This window comes from Haematobia irritans, chromosome 4 (genome assembly GCF_050003625.1).
Source record: "Haematobia irritans isolate KBUSLIRL chromosome 4, ASM5000362v1, whole genome shotgun sequence".
Classification (NCBI taxonomy): Eukaryota; Metazoa; Arthropoda; class Insecta; order Diptera; family Muscidae; genus Haematobia; species Haematobia irritans.
Genome location: NC_134400.1, coordinates 227551736 through 227572489, shown reverse-complemented (window position 1 = coordinate 227572489; position 20754 = coordinate 227551736). Strand labels below are relative to the sequence as shown.

The 20754-nt window shown below is 34.5% G+C and overlaps 1 protein-coding gene across 6 annotated transcripts in view; it reads left to right on the top strand.

The window, feature by feature from the left end:
• The window catches only part of tna (Zinc finger MIZ domain-containing protein tonalli), a 45487-nt gene that overhangs the window by 21256 nt on the left and 3477 nt on the right, over window positions 1-20754 (top strand). For 2 of the 6 annotated variants that reach the window (XM_075306316.1, XM_075306318.1), the window contains exons 2-10: window positions 8971-9517; window positions 11852-12094; window positions 16444-17252; window positions 17315-17433; window positions 17716-17848; window positions 17925-18138; window positions 18209-19011; window positions 19079-19229; window positions 19292-19678. In XM_075306316.1, coding sequence (XP_075162431.1) covers window positions 8971-9517; window positions 11852-12094; window positions 16444-17252; window positions 17315-17433; window positions 17716-17848; window positions 17925-18138; window positions 18209-19011; window positions 19079-19229; window positions 19292-19678 — 3406 coding nt within the window. The other 4 variants (XM_075306321.1, XM_075306320.1, XM_075306319.1 and 1 more) reach the window with 4 other exon arrangements.

Genomic DNA, 20754 nt, shown 5'->3' with positions numbered 1-20754 from the left:
TTCATCCTCTAGTATATTTGCGTTCAATGTTTCCAATGTGGTTCTGCAATGGACATCATCGTCAGATCCATATTTAATATCTTTTTACGTTCACATCTTGCTTGGGACAGTGAACGTTGTTTTCTCTCATAAAAACAACCGGAATGTATTTCTTCAAACTTTTATCGTTAACAAAAATCAAATACGATGCCATGGAAAGAAGCTATTCCTCTATTATGGACTCCTTTTAATGAAGGATATTTGAAATTGTGTCCAAAATATGTCCATTCATCCTCTTAGTATATTTGCGTTCAATGTTTCCAATGTGGTTCTTCAATGGACATCATCGTCGGATCCATATTTAATGTCTTTTTACGTTCACATCTTGCTTGGGACGGTGAACGTTGTGTTCACACATAAAAACAACCGGAATGTATTTCTTCAAACTCACAGTGGAGACTAGCTTTTATAGATTAGGCAAATAGTAGGGCAATTAACAAAAATCAAATACGATGCCATGGAAAGAAGCTATTCCTCCATTATGGACTCCTTTTCAAAAATGTTATTGGAACTAGAAACCAAACGAATTTCCATCGTAAAGGTGGGGTTTAACTCTCTATATTAAGAATGATGAATATGGCAATACTTGAAGGTTTAAAGAACCTTTTCACAAACTTATTAAAATTCACTTCAAGCAATCGATGTCATCCACTGAAAGGAAAATGTTCGTCATGAGAACGAATTTTTACGTCCCGGTGACGAATTTTTCGTCAAAAATGAGCTAACGTAACATTTCATCCCGGTGATGAATTTTTCGTCATGGCGATGAATTGTAATTCATCACTGTGATGAACACATTGACATCCCATAGATCACTATATTACGTCCAGGTGATGAAAATATTTCATCTATGCGATTATGTTTTTCGTATCTGCGATTATTCTCTTTCATCCATGCGATGATGAAATTCTTCAAAAGTACGATTCTCCTTCGTCGTCGCTACAAACGCGATCGTCACAGCGATGAATACTTTTCCTAAATTTGACGTAATCTATTCATCAATATGATGTAATCGATCCATATTAAGACGAATCATCCATTTGATGTAATCGATTCATTAATATGATGTAAACCGCTCATAAATTTGATGTATAATATTCATCAACATAAGTCAATGTTGTGGTAAGGAGGAGAAATTTATATTAATGAATGGACGGATATTATTATATTCGTCCACTAGATAATTTCCGTCATTATCACAAATTTGACTTATATGGTGAATAGATTACATTAAATTGATAAATGGATTATCAGAAATATTTTCTACGACACTTAATAAACAACCATATTGTTTTTTTTTTTTAATTTAAATTTTATTTATTTTATTTATTTTAAATAAGGTACAACTAACGAAATAAATACGTACATAAAATGTATCATACAAATGCAAATATCTGCTTTTCTTCGAAAGCAGTTGATTTTGATAAATTGACCATCAAGATACACAAACATGCTGTTATCTTAATAGTGTTTAGATCACCAATAGCAAGGATGAAAAGTTTTTTGGGTTCAGCCTGTGAAGTAAAAAATTTATAAAGAAGAATTTAAAAATTGATATTTTGAATTATTTTCCTTTTGAATAGTCAGTTTTCATAGAACGAAAAATGTTGCGGCAATTATCTGTAAATTTAGAAATACTTCCACAAATGTTTGTAAAACAGTAAATTGTCAGAAATAAAATTGAAATTACACTTGTTATCTTCGCTAGAACACTCCATTGTGTTCTTCAAAATAGTAACGAATTAATTTTCTATTTGTTCTTGTATCGCAGGCGCTTCTTCTTTATTAGGTGAATGTTTTGTTCGAACATGCCTCTCAAAAGAAGAAGCATCCTTGAATAATGTCCCACAACATGTTCGACTGTCTATGTGCTTAAGCAAATGATAACATTTTAAATGCTTACAATTTTTTTTCATTTTGGTTAAAAAATGTATCGCATATAACACTTCATGTCTTTTTACTCACTTTCACAACTTTATTCAATTACTCTTTATTTTCGGCATGCGCGACCACCTTCACACTTTGAACTAAACTCTTCAACTGATAAGAACCATTTGAGAAATTCTTACCGCACAAAAGAAACCAACATCTCTACCACACAACTACATATGAATGTGTTATTGCATTAGTATTTGAATACACATCAACGGAGTAGATGAAATGTTTCGTCTATTTGATTATTTTTTTCATCAATTTGACGACTTTAATTGTTCTCATACATCTTGGAAGCCAATTTAAAAACAACCATGTGAACAAATGTTTGCTCAAATTCTCGTTTGAGTTAAGTTAAACGTGGAGAGAGCATGAAGTACCCAACAAAAAAATAACTTTGCTCTCATTAATAAAAGCCATAGACAATAGATGTTATATAGATAGGACATGTGTCTCTTAAAAAAAAATGTGTCAGTTTTAATTTTCTGACATTTCGTTTTGATTTTTTCGAAAAGAGTCAGTTCCAAATATGAATTTTCGTGCATTTGCTTTTGTGTTGTTCGTAAAGAGCAATGCTACTCAAAATTAAATTTCGTATTTTCGCGGTTTTGGTCACAATTTTTTGTTCAAATATGAATTTTTAATATATTAATTTATTTATAAATCCTCTGGTGCATCATAAACGTTCCAATTTTGTGTAAAATTGGCAAACTACAAAATGGAAAACGAAAGAGATTGTAAGCGTGCTTTTATTTTTCTCGTTTATTCTTAATCTTCGGAACTGTCAAACATAGTTTGACACCCATGGCCCATCTATGTATTATAAGGTCTATGATAAAAGCTGTCTACAGTTATTTGAAAAAAGAAACGTAGCAACAGTGTTGCCAGGCGATTTTTGATTCTTCCCCCCAAATCTTAAGAAAAAAACCCTAAATTGATCTAGCCTTTTTTCAAAAACCCCCAAAAAATTTAAGAATGTAAAAAGTACAAAAAGGTTCCCAAATTTCGTGAAAAAATCACTTCAAAAATTAAATTTAACACAAATATATATACTGAAAGAATAGTTTTCTTTTCTGAGAAACGAAATTTTAGACAAATTAAGTTTTCGTTTGATGCTAAAAAATGTTCATCGCATAGACGAAAACGCATTGATGAAACTGAATCGAACGCTTTTTCTTTCGGTGTTTGTTAAATTGACTCTTCACTGTAGTCGAGATTTATTAATACTCGTATGTGTGAGTGTTAAAATCACCCGTTAAAAAGGTAGTTAACACCGCTCAATCCCACACACATACACACACCCACTCTAATACATTGTGCCATAGACCCGAGGGACGGACAGATTGACTGAATGACTGACAGATATACCAGCCACCAGCGCGCAGAAACAAAATTGTGTTGTTTTTATTTTGCCCCTCTCTTCTTTCATTTTTTTGTTTTGATTTGTTTCGTTTTTTTTCTTTTCTTTTTGTGAATAAAATGAAACCAATAATAGCGACATAAACAGCAATAGGTAAACCTCTGCGGTAGTGGCATGAGTAAAACATGCATTGAACCACCACCACTAGCCACACCATCTCATTTGTGAAAAACATGGATGTAAATGGGTACGAGTGCATCAATACCCTCATAAATCCATGTGTGTGGATGTATTAGCACAGTTTCAATCCAAGAAACGTCGTCGCCATAAAAATATTTTTGACAAATACGTCAAAACCAGAGTTGAAATCTGAGAGGCGCTTCAATGATGTTGTGAGCGATTTTTTCGAAACGAGTGTACACTGAAAAATATATATACCTTTTATGAAAAGTTTTTTGAAACGAAATTTGCATAATATTAAGAACAACTTACTTTAACATAAAGAAACTTGAATTAAAATAATCTTTACAGTCTTTATTTAAAAACATCTTATTTGAAAAAATACATTTATTAAAATAAAGAAACCTGTATTAAAGGGAAAACAGTTTTGATTTAAAGAAATAATCATTAATTGAACAATGATATTGAATTTTTCAATTAAAAATAAAAACTGTTTCAAATATATGCTATAATATAATAATGCTCGTATTAAGATTATGCCTCCTAAATTTTGAGGTATTAAACTTACACAACGTAAATACAAAATTTTTCGTAAAAGAAAATATAATAAAAAGGAATGTCAATATCTTTGGATCCAACGATATTAATATTTTCCATTCTCTCTTGAAATCCAAGTAGCCTTTTTTAAGTGTACACTTTATACGAAAATTTTCCACACTCTTGTGAGTTTTGTAAAAGCTAAAAATCAAAATTATTATTTTTTTTTTCATCTAGATGGTCCCAAATAATACGATTTAGTAAGGCCGCAGTCTAGACCGATTTTATGAGAAAAATTAGATCTCAAGCTTAATAAAACTATTGACATTTATTAGGCGATATTTGTAAATATCGGATGATACATTCGACTTTTCCAAGATTTAATATATGAACGTGTTCCAAAGTAAATTTTGTGGCTTGCCAATGATGGCAGAATACGACTTGCAAATTTTTAAAAAGTTGCACGATTTCCAAAATATTCAATTTTACAATTCCTAAAAGAAACCTTCTATATGTCATCCACCGATCAAAACGACTTAAAATACCGGTTTAAATAATAGTTAATGAAATTAAATTAAAACGCCCTTCATTCATTGATTACACAGAAAAAAAATTCACCAAAATTTTCCAGTTAAAGTCTGAATTGAGTTTTAATAAAAATTTTAATTGATTCAACAAATTTTTTAATTGCAACAAACATCAATCGCAAACATTAATAGTATCAATAAATTTTTTAATTGGATCAATTAATATTTTAATTGACATTCAATTAATTTTTTTGAATGACACTATCATTTCTGTGATTGAAGATATTCGGGATTATGAAGATATTCGGGATCCAATTACGCACACAAAAATATTTATTTTATTTTATTTTATTTTTCATAAATTTGACAATTTATATGATTTGTTATTGGGAATAGCAATATAAATTTGTGTGTATGTATGTGTGTGGTCAGATATTAAATATTGCTAACGGAATGAGAAGCATCGTTGTTATTGTTGTGTGCAACGGTTATGGTGAGCATTATGTGTAGCACGTAATGAGCCAGTACAACCTTGTTTAGTGCGTTGCTAACAAACCTATAGGCATATGAACGGTTGAAGGGAGCGGCAAAGGACGGACACAGTGCTTAGAGAAGACAGACAAACGTATATTACTTATCGTTACGACAAAAATCACGACTCACAATACGAGATGATACGATAGTTAGATGCGATTGTTTTTGCCTCGAACGCCAGTAATTGACGAAGAGAGCCAGTGATGCCAATTTGGTGCTTTTAGCACCAAATTTAGTGCTTATTGATTTTGTTTTTAATCAATATTAGGGATGTTTTCTTTTTGCACTGGATGCAACATTTATATGGGCTATCCAGAAAATCGTTGCACTGGTGTTCTATCCAGAACATCTCATCAGTGCAAGTCGCGCAGATGTTGCCAGATTGTATTTGGATAAAGTGACGCATCATCGACTCACAATAGCAATTTATTGTGATTATTTTATCGAAAAACATGAAATTCAAAGTGATACAGTGTCATAAATAATCGCAGCAGTAAATATTTATTACTAATTGGAGCATTTCATACATTAAAAATGCAAGATTTCACTTCTTTTCTGTGATTGTTTTTAAACAGCTGATGACAGTGTTGCATATTTATGGAGATGTCCTGGATAAACGAGTACTCTGTTTTCTTTTAGTCCTTAACGGCTTAGCATATCCAGTGCTAAAAGAAAACAGCCCTATTGGTATTTTAGGGTATTCGTTAGAAATGTCAAAGGACGAGTGACGAATAAACGTTTGTATTAAATTCACAAAGTACTCATAACTGAAATAGGCTTCCTGCAAATATAAAATGTCGAAAAAATTACAATAGAGGGTCATACGAATTCGAAAAACGAAAACTTTTTTTTTTTTAGTCATGAAATTTGTACCAATTAAACTTCTTATCAATAAGAACTATTTATACAAATTTCGTATTATGGTTCAGAAAATAGAGGTTGAGAAAAAATTTAAACTGCTTTGGAAAAGTTGGATTTTTTTAGTAGAGCATTGAAGGAAGGTGGTATTTTTGATGCTTTTTGGCCTTCGGGAGTTGGCATCACTGAAGACAGCCGCATACATTCGCACCACTAAAAGTTTAGCTGATTTATTTCAGCTTTTTGTTTTGCTTTGCCTTTCCTCAATGTGCTCAAGAAAACAGATAGAAAAAAAAACGAAATAGTTTCGGGTATTTGTGTTTTTGTTTTTCTATTGGTTCAAAATCAAGTGTATATTTATATAACACTCACAGGTACCTAGCTACATTCATATTTCTGGTACGTATGTATCGATACAGATAGTACACGATGTCGGTGTGTACAGATAGTCGACAAACAAACACACTCGAACAAGTCCAACATAGATGTGGGGCCAACTTTCAAGATTTTCGGAAGATTTTTTGTCCGTGTAAACTTCTATTCAAGCCGGCGGCATAACATAGGTATGCCAGAGTTTGCTTTCAGTTCATTGTACAAAAATACAAAAATTAAAAAGCATTTTAAAATTGGCCCATTTAGACCATTCAGTTCCACGGTGATGCAGCTCAGAAAAATTGGTGATATTGGTGATTATAAGAAGGGACAGTCCTTAACCGCCATATGTATATGGATATATATATATATATATATATATATATATATATATATATATATATATATATATATATATATATATATATATATATATATATATATATATATATATATATATATATATATATATATATATATATATATATATATATATATATATATATATATATATACATATCCTCTAAGTTTATAGGCCCACCAAATTGTATCAATTCATGGCATCCTTTCGGGTACATCCATTTCACTTTTAAAAGCCATTTTCGATGACGGTACACAATTATGTTAGAATATAAATAAAATCTACAACTTTATCAAATTAGAATATTTTATGTTAAAGGCGACATTCAATTTTTCACCTTCTTGGTGAGCGCACATTTTTTAATTGTGACAAAAATTCTTGAATCTAATCTAGGTCATGATTCGAAATTTTAATACTGAAATTTCGAAAGAAAGTATTCACTTTGGTTTTCCTCCTATAGCAATAAATTGTGTGACTGCGCCGATCTATTTCATATGAAATTTGAAATACGAAAATACCTTAGGAGCCAGATATTAAAGTTGGGTAATTTTGGTAATTTTCAGAACCCCCAAAAACAAATATTGTTTTCCTAGGAAGTGGATTTCTATCGATAAAGTGCCGGAAGGAGAAGAAAATGCCAACACAAACACCCGTTCACACAGAGAATAGTGACTATGAATAACAGGTCTTTAATTGGGTCGTTAAAAAATTGTATGTGGCCCGTACAGTGCCCAAACGCTTATCATCATGTGATTCCACTCATACACATGAGGATTTGCGTGTGTATGTGTGATCGGGTAATTTTAAATGTTTAGTATCTTCTGCCTATAGTTTAATAATAAAAACAATAATAATGATATCTATTCAAAAAGGTATTAACATTTTGATTTCCATCATTCCCATTCGTCATCCAATGGGCAGTGGTGATGTTTGGTATAGCAGCAGGAGGTGAGTGGTAGTGAGTGGCTGAGGAAACAGCGAGTATTGTTCTCAAAAGCTCTACAAATGTTTTTGATTTATAAGATTTGTATTTTTTGTCTATTTTTTTTTTTGTTTTCTTTTTTTTATTATACTTCGGCTCATACGTCCGTGCGTCCGGCCATCTGTATGTATTGGTGACAGGCATATGTACGCATGCATAAATTGCCATCCAGTGCATTTGAACGTTCCATTTTAATACTAACTTGCAGTCAGTCGGCCTTTCAATCGAAGCAGACAATGGCATATTTTTTATTAAGCTTGAAAGTTTCTGGACAAGCCAGAATGACACAAAGAAAGATAAAAGATCATTTCTGAGGTCTAGCGTGGCTCGTTCCCGTCTCGGTGAATATTAAACATGCGTTTAACGTCAAAAAGTATTCAGGTTTTCAAGTAAATAATGTCAAGAGGTTTGGATTAGAGATTCTTAAGGATATCTAAGTATAACACTACCTTAAGTCGATGTACATCATTCATGTATCCCAATGTTGGGACACATGTGCGGCTTTTCACCTGTTGCCATCAACCCCACTCCTCTTACGAATTTGGTAGTCTGCAGAAATTCATATTTCATTTCCCTATTTGGGTAATTTCAATTTAGTTTATGTACCTTGGAAATTTGAATGTGTCGTCCTTCCAGCGTTCAATTCATCGAGAGGAAACTGGTTTCTTGCTTTCGTTCTCAATGGAACGGTGGCTGCAAGTTCAGTGTTTCCTTTGAATTTTATCACCTTGCATGTCTCCAACATATGTTGTGCGTCTGTCTCGTCGCCATTACTACCTGGGCGTCCGTCTGTATCAGAATTTCGGACGAAAAGCAATCAGACAAATTACCAGCTGCCGAAATTGTACATTACTGTATGCGCATGCGTATGTGCTGGTAAAAGGTAAGGCTGCATTTGTCTCGTCCCATTCGTGGCAATGAAAATGAAACTTCGTTACAAGGTAATGCAGCTTACGTTTCTATGGATATACAATATCCATCTGCACAATGTCGTACATCTTAGGTGCATTGCTACGATTGTGAGTGCTTCTCTTTATATTAGCTCGTGGCAATGTAAGAAAGAAAGCAAAACAAACTTATTTGTCCTGGGGGTTGGATATTTCCTTATATTTAAGCTGTATAATTTTTGGGACAATTGTTGTTCTCTTTATTTAGCCAATTTATTTTCCATTTTTTTTTTTAATTTCTTTACACACACACTCACATACTTATCAACATTTATGTGTAATCACATTTGAAATGTGACTTTGTTTAATCTGAAAAATTTTCAACTTCTATTTGGTTTTAGAAAAAATGATGAAATGAATGTCCCATCAGGCTCCTCAAGGGCTCCAGCCTTAGGGGGCCAAATATCACCACCGGGTAATTATTCATCTTCAGCGGCAGACAATCATCTACAACATCAGCAGCAGCAACAACAATTTCAGCAACAACAACAGTTCTACCAGCAGCAACAACAACAGAACTTCCACCAAACGCACCTTCACCACCACCCGCCACAAAATCCGAATTATCTTAACCAAAATCAATACTCGGGAAATGCCCCATATCTTGGTGAATCGGACAGCCTGCGTTCCTTGAACAATACATTTGGGCCGAATTCGGAATTCACCTCGTCTCCGGGCAACAGTAGCAGCAGTGCCATCGCAAACTCTGACCGGCTTTCATTTCCTTTAACCAATCAGCATAGGGAGACTGGTGGTGTGGTTAGTCCAGCTTTAATTTCACCCGCATCGTCCAATTCGGGGAACACACTGTCTGCCAATTACAATAATATGGTAACAGCGACTGGTGCACAACAGGCCAATATGGATGCAATGAGTGGCTACAGTCAGGTAAGGTTCAAACCATCACACTACTACATGAGAAATAAGAGTCGCCCCCAAAAAATGTGGACTCATCTGACTCAAATTTAGCCGCCAATTAATCAAAAATATTTATTACAAATATAAAAATGTATTACTAATTGTTGTATTTTCTGCCAAATTTTTGATCTTTCGATCCACAATTATTCAATATTAAAGGTAGGTACTATGTTCTGTTTTCGAGTTGAAATTTTCGCGGTTACTTTATTAAAACAGTTCAATATGAAGCAGAAAAATTAACTCACTTGACGCGCAGTTTCTTTTTCCTAAAAATTTCGGCGAAGCTTTACAGGAATATGTTTATTTTCATTTATAATTTTGATTATATAAGGAAAAGTAATCGCGAAAATAAGGTGGTTTTCAACTCGAAAACCGGACATAGTACCCCCTTAAAGGTGAGTACTATGTTCGGGTTTTTCACTAAAACACTAAACTAAAAGTACAAAAATATGTATGAAGACGATTATATTTTGATCAAGTCTTACCAAATAATAGAAGGAAAAGATCCAAGGAATTGATTGCAAATAATTTTATATTTCTATATTAATTAATTAAAAAAAGTAACCGTGAAAACAAGCTGGTTTTCTGCTTGAAAACTGAACATAGTACTCAGCTTAAGGCCGGTACTATGTTCATTCTTGTGAAAATTTTTTATAGAAACCATTATTTCGCACATACACTCTTAGAAAAATATGTTTTTCATATGTTCCGATATAAACAAAATGTGTTTCGGGCACAAGTTTAAAACACAATATATTTAAGTGCAAACAAGGAATGTTCCTAAACTAACACTAAATGTTTGGGACATCTATGTTAATATGTTAGAATATATTATGTTTGGGGCATGAATGTTTCATAAAAATCATATGTGTGAATGCAAACATATATACATTTACAAATTTCGACTAAACATACATATGTTGTGATATTTTATTCAAAGCGACAGAGAGAGTATAGAGAAAGAAATAGAGATGGAAACCGGGAGAGTTGACGGGAGAGTCCACGTGGCAAACAAATGTATGTTTCTGTTAAATAATGTTATGTTTGCATGGGCTCGTGGGCGCTGCAAACTATTCTATATAAGTGTAACTTATAACGATAATTATCTACTGGTGACTATAACAGCTACGTAGTCCAGTGGGTAGTTTGTTGGCTTACAAACTGTATAGTCCTCGGTTCGATTCTCCGTGCAGGCAAAAGGTAAAATTTAAAAAAATTATAAAAGTGAATAATTTCTTCAACATTATTTGTATTACAGAAAAAGGTGCCAAGAACTAAAATATTTCGAGGAAGTGAAAATTACGAGTAGGTTAGGCAATGAGCACAATCGTCTTTGGGAATAATTCTTCCAAGCATATAATATTTTTGGGCTCCAAATGCTTCCAAACATATGATATGTTCACATAAAACAAACATATTAATGTTTCGGCAGTATCCAATAATATATGTGCTTCCTGCAAAATATGTTTGGAACATATGTTAAAGAAGCGATTTTTTTTGAGGGTGTAGAAAGCGGTGTTTATTTAGGTAACTTGGAGCTCTATTTATAGGGAGCGATATTGAATTAAGATGGTGGTTGCTGCTTATTATTACAAAATTAACATTTTATTTTCCTTGGGCAATTGATCTGCTACTCCTTTGATCCTTTGTATAGTTTCGGAACAAAAATATATTCCGTGTTTGTGTTATAAACCCACACAAATAGTTTTAATAAATAAATTATTTCTTAATTCACATTGCAAATGGCGTCATGCTATAAACGTCAGTTTTTCAACTCGAAAAAAACAAAGTATCACAAATGGAAAAATTTCGCTAGTTTTTCGCATTTTTTTAATTTTGTATGGAGTTTCAACGCGAAAACCGAACAGAGTACCGGCCTTTAGGTTTCTATAATAATTTCGCAAAAATCTTGTAAGATTCGTTGTACAACTAATCTCATAACCATTCAGATAATTTCGATTTGATTTTATAATGGATAAATGTTCCCCACCGAATATACAAATTTTTATCGGCTTGGCCGTCAAGCCGCCGCGGAGGCAAAATTTTAGTATCAGCCTCCGCCGATAAAAATGGGTCGGCTTCATTCTCTGGTTCGGATACATTTAATTTGATTTGATTGAATAATTAACAGTAGCCAAATACGCTAATTTGTATCGTCTCCGGCGACAAACCGCCGCCGTAAAGGTTGATTATCAGTAAATTTCATTGGTGAATAGGAATTGCATGCGTTGCTACATAAGATATATACAAAAACCGCCTACAACCTATATCTGCTGTATAACAGTTTCCGTTTTATTCTCACAGATGGGCGGTATGCATCCCGGAGTTAGTTCTGGAATGATGGGCACCACAGCGCAATCACATCACCAATATATGAGTAGTAATGGTGGAATGAATCCTGCCGCTATGGGTCCTATGTCTGGCAGTGGCAATGGTAACATGCAAATGCATCCCATGAACGGAACATCGAATGGAAATGGACAAATGGGTGCTATGCCAGGTTACAATAATGCGGGCCCAGGTGCAGCAACGGCGAGGCATCATCAGGTGAGTAATTCATCCAAGAAATTAACCAGTAACTACACGGTTGAAAAAGACTGTTTTTCATATGTTTGGCTATAAACATTATATGTTTGGAACACAAATTTTTAAACACAATATTTTTGAGTGCAAGCATATAATGTTCATAAACTAGCATAACATGTTTGGGACATATATGTTAATATGTTAGAACATATTATGTTTGGGACATAAAATGTTTGTAAATATAATATGCTTGAATGCAAACATATATTAATTTAGAAATAGCCTATAAACATATATGTGTTTAGTAGCTTGGAGCGCTATTTAACAGGGAGCGATATTGAATTAAGTTGGTGGTTGTTGCTTGTTATTACAAAATTAACATTTTATTTTTCCTTGGGCAATTGATCAGCTACTTCTTTGATCCTTACAAACTGTGTGGTCCGCTGTTCGAATCCCCGTCCCGCAAAAGGTAAAATTAAAATAAAATAAAAAATCATAAAATTGAATAATTTCTTCTACAATGTTTGTATTACAGAAAAAGGTGCTAAGAACTAAAAAATCTCGTGGAAGTGAGAAAGATGTCGGGGAATGTACAATTGGTCAGAAACAAAATTTTGAGCATTCAGGTCGAAAACCTATGTTGTTAGCACCTATATTACCTGTTTATTTTCATAATTCATTATGATTGTAAATATATAAATAAATAAATAAAATTTTGAGCACAATATTGTTTGGGAGAATTTTTTTTAAGCATATAATATTTTTAGGTGCAAAATGCTTCCAAACATATTATATGGTCACATAATAACATATTGTTTTTTGGAAGATAACATTATTGAATTTGGATGCAAAAATACAAAATGTTTGGAACTTAGACTACCCAAACATATATTGTTTAGACCAATATGCTTTCAAACATATTATATATTGGTAGAGATCAAACATATAAATGTGTGGGCAATACCCAAAAATGTATATGCTTGAAGCAAAATATGTTTGGGAGTATATGTTACAGAAGCGATTTTTTGTGAGGGTGTACGAATGTTTAATGGGTTCTACTGATTTATATTGTCATTTCCGTGATGGAAGCAGTTTCAAATAATTATTCGATATTTACTTTTAAGTAAAGTAAGCGAATGTAGAAGTAACAGTCTGGGGCTTTAAACACATATATACTTGAGGCGAAACACAATATAATTTCACGTTACAAAAAATAGTTTGAATAGAATTTTTTATTGTGTATGATGAACCCTCTATGTAAGAACATATCGCCAATCTGTCTAATTTACAAAACCAAAAATGGCATTTTCATTCAGCGTACATGCTAAATATAATATTGAAAATAGCAGAATTTTATTTGCAATTAATAAGTTCGTCTATCAATAAAACACGCATTTTTTTTTTTCAAATTGACTTTCGGTTATGTTAAATTTAAACTAATCGATTAAAAGTGAACATTCTCATCGCTGTTTTGTCTACACTTTTTGTTGGGTGATAGAACCTACAATCGAAATGTACATACTTAAACATACATCGATGGGCATTTTCAGATTCTGATTACAATGCCGGTACGTACCATAAATTTTCATGAATGATCAAAATACCTCCCAGCAAAAAAAGCGTCGCCAAAAAAGTACACTGAAAAAACAGTGAACCCACCAGGAAAGATAACTTTCGATTAATTTTAGAAAATTTGGAACTTTTTTAGAAAATTTTAACTAAACGGTATTACAAGCGCTGGCATCACTCCGATATGGCAAAAATAAGTAAATATTTTTCGACAAATTCAAGAAAATTTATTAGACATCTCTAAATTTTTTCAGTAGTTAAAGAAAATTTTGTAGTTTTAAGAGAAATCTTGGAGTTCAAAATTGCAAGAATGTCTTTAGTGACATACGAAGTTCATGATGGACACATTTTTGGTAAAATTTACAAATTTAAAGAAATAATGAACTATTTTGTAAGAAATACGAAATAAGGAAATCGTTATGCTTTATTTGTGTATAACGTTTTCCCGTTTTTTAGTTCATTTAACTAACATACGCAAAAAATTATTTGACGAAAATAAACTTTTTCCAAACATAATGATTCTATGAACTAATATAAAGTTAATATGGCTCTAGTGAAATAGAGAGTTCACTTTTTTTTGAGTGTAGTGAAAATGTTCTTTTTGGATCCGGAAGTGGTGCCAAATTGACGCAGAAGCAATGAATTTAACATGGGCTTGTCATAGGATGGATGTCCACCATTTCAACAGCCGTTGCACTGAATTTGCATCACTTCTTAAAGTGTGAGGCGAATTCAATGTTTTGGATGTGAATTAAGAAATTTTGTGATATTTTGACAAATAAATAATTTTTAAAATTTTTTATGAATTTTAATGCATTATAGCGCTTGTCTGGAACTTTTGTGATCAAATATTTTCAAAAATTCGAATTTTTTCTACAAAGGATTTAGCATTTTTTTCGGCTAAATTTAAATAATTGATACCATTTTATTAATTCTTAATCTCTTTTTAACCTATTTGAAACACAAACAAAATAAATTTCCCATTAAAAATATGAAAAAAGCGAGTTATAAACAAATTGACTCAAATTAACTTCCTGTGCATTTAAAATAAAGTTGTGCCTTGAGAAGAACTTCCAAAATTTTTTGCTGGGCTACTATGTAAAGACTCCGATGAAAGTGCGATGCATTACTAATATGCATTATTAATATCGCATGTCGCTATTTCGTTCGTACTTTACCCATTGTTAGTGAACTGCAATAAATAAATGTAACGTGTATGGGGGAATAAGTTAGTGTGTGTGTAGGGGGTATGTAGACCTATAGCTACCAACATCTACCTTGGTGCAAAAAGTACACCATAAGGAGTTCTTACAAAACAATCTCACTATTTCACAATCCATGTCGAAATTTATATTCAATTTGAAATCCGAAAAGAATACGAATAGTTTTACAACAAAATTCCAATTGGAATATCCCATCCGGATCATACCTTAGAATAATTGTATTGACAAAGAATGAGAAGTGAATTGAATTTGGATTTACATCCATTTATAGTATAGTAACAAACTGCTGCAATCGATTTAACTTCTCCACCTGCATACATTAGCAGCATTACCTATCGGGTGGGTTTTCACTTACACTTCCACACTAGGTATGTATATGCATACGGCACATTCACTCAGTTCCTTATGAGACGCGAGTATTTAAATTCAAATTCGAACATTTGTCTATATCTCTGATATAACATTGAAATAATTATAAAGTATTGTTGAGACGATTATTTCAATGAATGCTCGTACTGAGGTAAAACTGCTAATTTATGAAATGCCAAGTGTGATCGGAATTACATGAAATATTCTAGTAGGGCGATGGAGTATTCTTGAATAATAGACATGACACACTCGAAGAAATTCGTTTGGCTAAAGCCTGAAAATAGATTGTTTGATTGGGTTACTCTTTTGAATCTATTAAAACGGAAAGGTGAAATGTTGCACAATCAATACCCTTGGCTGAACAAGATTTACCGCCTGTTCGTGGAATTTTCGTTCTCCTCGAGACGAACGATTCGACTTTTAGTTAAGACTTTTTTCTTTCCAAAAAAAAAAAAAAATAATAATAATAATAATAATAATAATAATAATAATAATAATAATAATAATAAATAAAACCTCGTAGTTTGTTTCCATACACACAAAAAATAATTTGATCAGACTTTTTAAACCTTTTGGGATTTTTGGTCAAGTTGAAATCTTGCAAAGCAAATATATCGTAATTCTTTTTTAACCATTGCCATATTTGTTTCTAACAATAATTGTAACAGCAAACGAAATCTTCGTTGGTCCAAAATTTCGTCTTGACCCAGTATTATGCATAAGCGTAAAATGGTCTCTGGGGAGAAGGCTTAATCTTGAATATATTACCCAACGCAGCTGTATTTGCTAATTTGGTTTTCCTTTTCCAGCAAACACTTTGGCTGGGTCTTTAAGTTGGGAAAAGATATATCAGATCTATGCAAATCATAAAGGCAACAATGAGAAATTTTCTTGTTGTTCTACCCACAGTAAAATGCAGAAGAAAAATAAAAAACACAGCGGTTGCCGCTGCAACATTTTTGAAATTCTCGAACAATAATTCTGACATGTTTCGGGGTTCAAAATGTTAGTCAACGGACTACAATTTTTGTTGGTTTCAGCCAAACATTATGTATCGTGTCAATGAAACAGCTGTGCACTTGTAAATATTTTCCATCCGTTTAAGTACTAATCGGATGAGATTGCCCTATTGCCGAAATTAGTCTGTAAACTAGAGAATATTGGCAAGACTATGCACAATTTATGTAAAATTTGAATTTCTATTTTTAGATTTCACCTATGAATCAAATGCAAAGTATGTCTATGGGCAGTATGGTGGGCATGCAACATGGACATGGTGTCATGGGTTCGGCAGCCGGTTCGCCGAATGGTATGTCTCTACATCAACAGCAGCAGCAACAACAACAAATGAGCGGAATGAATGTTATGTCTAAAATGCAAGGTATGGCTAGTGGAGGTTATAATCAGAGACGCATGGCCCCCTATCCCAATCCTCAAATGCATGCGGTCCAAAAGAGAGGCGGAATGTATCCCATGAATGCTCAAAATATTCCACAGCAACAAGGACCAGGCGGTATACCACCATATGGTGCTCCTACCAGTCAAATGCATCATCAAACGGGTAGCGGTGTACCTATTCCAATGCAAGCAGGCTATGGCCGAAGTGGACCAATGGCCGGATATGGTAGACCAACGAATTGTGGAAGCATGGGATCGATGGGAGCTAGTGGTATGGGTCCTGGCAGCATGGGAACAGGAATGGTTCCCGGTAGTATGAACGGTGGAAATATGGGTCCCGCAAACATGGTTCCGGCAACAATGGGCCCTAACAATATGGGTCATGGTACGATGGGTTCTGGCGCTATGGTGCCCGGTGCAAGTATGAGCCCTGGCTGCATGACTACAATGCAACGATTTAATCCTGGTGCCAGTTATGTTGGCAATTCACATCATACGCAACAGGGTCAGTTTTACCCAGGTTCCCAACCCGGTATGAGTAGCGGAAACCCTGCTGGTGGCATGTGTCCGGCTGGTCCCGGTTCTGCCTCGAGCACTGGAAATCCCTATCAGAATCAAGGGTGAGTAATGCAATCACTCCACTAAATTTCCAAAAATATTAATTCGTTTTTATTTCAATCAGTTTCCAACAAAATTATCAACATAGTCCAGTTCCTGGAAATCCAACACCTCCACTAACACCCGCCTGCAGTGTACCCTATGTCAGTCCAAACCCCGATATCAAACCACAACTGGATAATTGTAAGTTCTTATAGTAGTACTGCATACGAGTTTAATGCTAGTTCTAGGATTACTCACTATTTTGTCCTGAAGACACTTTACACCATAGTATTTCTATGGATTATAGATAGATATTCGGGCCAAATCGTGTGAATATCCAACTGAGTGAATGGCATAGTAAAAAGTTCACTGTGACACAACATTGCCAGTTCGCACCACTACCTATTGTTGCTTTACAAAAAAAAAAAACTTTTGCTTATACGGGCATTTCTCTTTATTTTCCCCCTTTTTTTGGCGAAATAGGCGAAGAGATGAGATTGACATTCCCAGTGCGTGATGGCATTATACTGCCACCGTTCCGTTTGCTGCACAATCTATCAGTGAGCAACCATGTATTTCACCTCAAGCAAAATGTCTACAACACTCTCATGTGTCGGTAAGTCTGTGTGAACTCCGCATGCTCTTCCTAGAGGAATGGGTTTTCATTGAAATTTTGCTATTTATTAATAAAGGTCGGATTTGGAATTGCAACTGAAATGTTTCCACCAAGATGATCGGCAAATGAACACCAATTGGCCCCACACAGTGACGGTGTCTGCAAACGCAACACCACTAAATATTGAGCGCTCCGAGAAGACCGGCCAGGCACTTAGACCACTCTATTTGAAATCGGTTTGTCAACCTGGTCGCAATACGCTACAGTTAACTGCAAGTTCCTGCTGTTGTGTAAGTTTCTCGCATATAACATGAGTGGGGAGAAGCATAATCATTAAAAACTATTTCCCGTATTCTACAGTCCCACCTTTTCGTTTTGCAACTAGTCCATCGGCCCTCCGTGCGGCAGGTTATGCAAAGTCTTCACAAGCGCAACTTACTTCCATTGGAGCATAGTGTGGCCAAGATCAAACGATACTTTGCCATTGGAGTGGTGGGTGGATCCACAACACAGAATCCCGATGGCTCCACTAGTGTTACCAACATGAGCGAGGCCAACAAATGTGTAAAGATCTCATTGAAATGTCCAATAATGAAATCTCGAATTCGTTTGCCCGCACGCGGTTTAGAATGCAAACACATTCAATGCTTCGACCTCGAGGGTTATCTAATGATGAACAGTGAGCGTGGCACATGGCGTTGTCCGGAATGTAGCAAGCCGGCTTTAACCGAAAGTCTAGAGATCGATCAGTATTACTGGGCCATTTTGAATACTCTGAACAATTCCGATGTCGAAGAGGTGGCCATCGACTCTTCGGCGAATTGGAGAGCACTACAAGGTAATATGCACGGTAGTCCAAACAACCACACGCCCAATGGAGGTTCTAACCCTTCGACAGCATCTGGAACATTGCCGTCTCCAGGCACTAGTGGAGCCACACCATCCGCGGGAAATGCCAGTGGCATGACTTTACCTGCCATTAAACAAGAGAATTTTTCAGATGACATCACAAAAGTTATGTCGCCGGGTTCCACTCAGCTACCTACTTGGGATAATACACAAGCCATGAGTCCATTCAATAGCCACGATATGAATTCAATTGCTAACGGCAACATGATTGGAGGTGGCGGCTCAAGCAATCCAAATCAAAATGCAAATAATGGGTAAGTGCATATATCGATGGCAATCCCATTTGTGTGCCGCTTTAAATGCGTCATTGCATCTTTATAGGGGAAATAGGGGAAACTTCGATAGCTTCAACAATCCTCAAACGCCTGGGGAATCGCAGCCAAACGACTCCACGCACCAACCAAGTAGTATGGCGCATTTACACGAGCCTCTGGATCAATTAAATGCAATGGAGAAATCTCTCACAGACCAGGTAATACGATGGCCTTTGAATAAGTTAATCATACAATTCTAAAATCTTCATGTACTTTTCAGATGCCTCATACTCCTCACACACCACACACGCCTGGCGGAACTAGCCATCCGCTGACTCCGGGTGGTCCTCCATCAGTAAGCTCGGCCCACAATGAACCAGCCAACAATAGCACAACGAATCTTAATAATTCAAGTAGCCATAATTCTCCACAAAATCCGGGTACGCCTAACAACCGACCCGTTAACGGCGGTGGTAATCAACCGCAGGACACTCAACAACTTCAGCAGCAACAACAACAGTCACAACAGGAACAAATAATTAATTCCTTGATCGGGCCTCAATCATCATCAGACTTGGTGAATCTTAACGAGGGTGATTTGAATGCCGAACTGAATAGTTTCGATCCATCAAATATGAACAACACCGATACCACAAACGATTTGAATGTAAGTAGAAATTCTATACCAGTGCCACACTAACGCATGAATACGAAAACAAATGCAATTTACAAACAATGCAGTTTGCTCAAGAAATTGTAAAAGTCGTCTTGAAGAATACTTTAATCGTGTTATAGTATTTCCACTTCAAAACCTTTTACATTTCAAATGAACCGTTTTTCAAACCAAATGAAATCTTCTTCAAGTCAAACGAATTATTTTTCACAACCAATGAAACCTTTCCATTTCAAATTAAACTTTATCCTCCTTTTACATTTCAAATCAATTCAAATGTCAATTTTTTATAATCGTGCGTTACTACACGAAAAGAATAGTTATTTCCTTTTAAATGAAATATTAGAACAAAATATTATAGACATTGCTTTTGGTTGTAAAAAGAATTATTTGGAAGAAAAGTATAGCAAGTATATAGCTATCCAAATTTTCGAGAGAAATTCCATATGGTGATCACTCCATAATTTATGTTCGACGACATAATCGATACTCAACTAATTTATGTATCGATTTGTTTCATATCACAAACAAATCTTAAGTAATATCCCAGCGGCGTAGTTCATGTGCTTGGAAGGCCTTTTTCCAGGCCTGTCTAGGCATTACAGAGGCCTGCTTAGGACATTACACCTTCCTTTCCATTTAACATAGGGTGAGATTGGAGGGCAAGGCCTTCTTTGTAGCTTACATAAAAGGGCGTTCACCAGCCCTCTAAACAGAAGGAGTTCTACAGGGGTGTATATAAGAATTCCTACATAATTACTGAAAATAAAACCACACCTTCGCTCCTTCTTATTACAGGCATGTTGCAGCGCTACGTCAAGAAGGTGTTCTGTAGTACAGGGCGGTCTTCCCTATACGTTCTCAAAAGAATGACTTTATCATTACTAGACATAGTTATTGTTTTAATTCAGATTTATTGTTACAATAAGAAGTTTCGAGTTCAAAGATAGATAAATAAATAGATAATTAATATAAAATTAAAGAAAAAAAAAATATACAAATTTTTAAGTCAGGACTTCTTTCGCCACATTTGTTGTTGAGATCTGGAAGAATTTAAATTCAAGAAATTA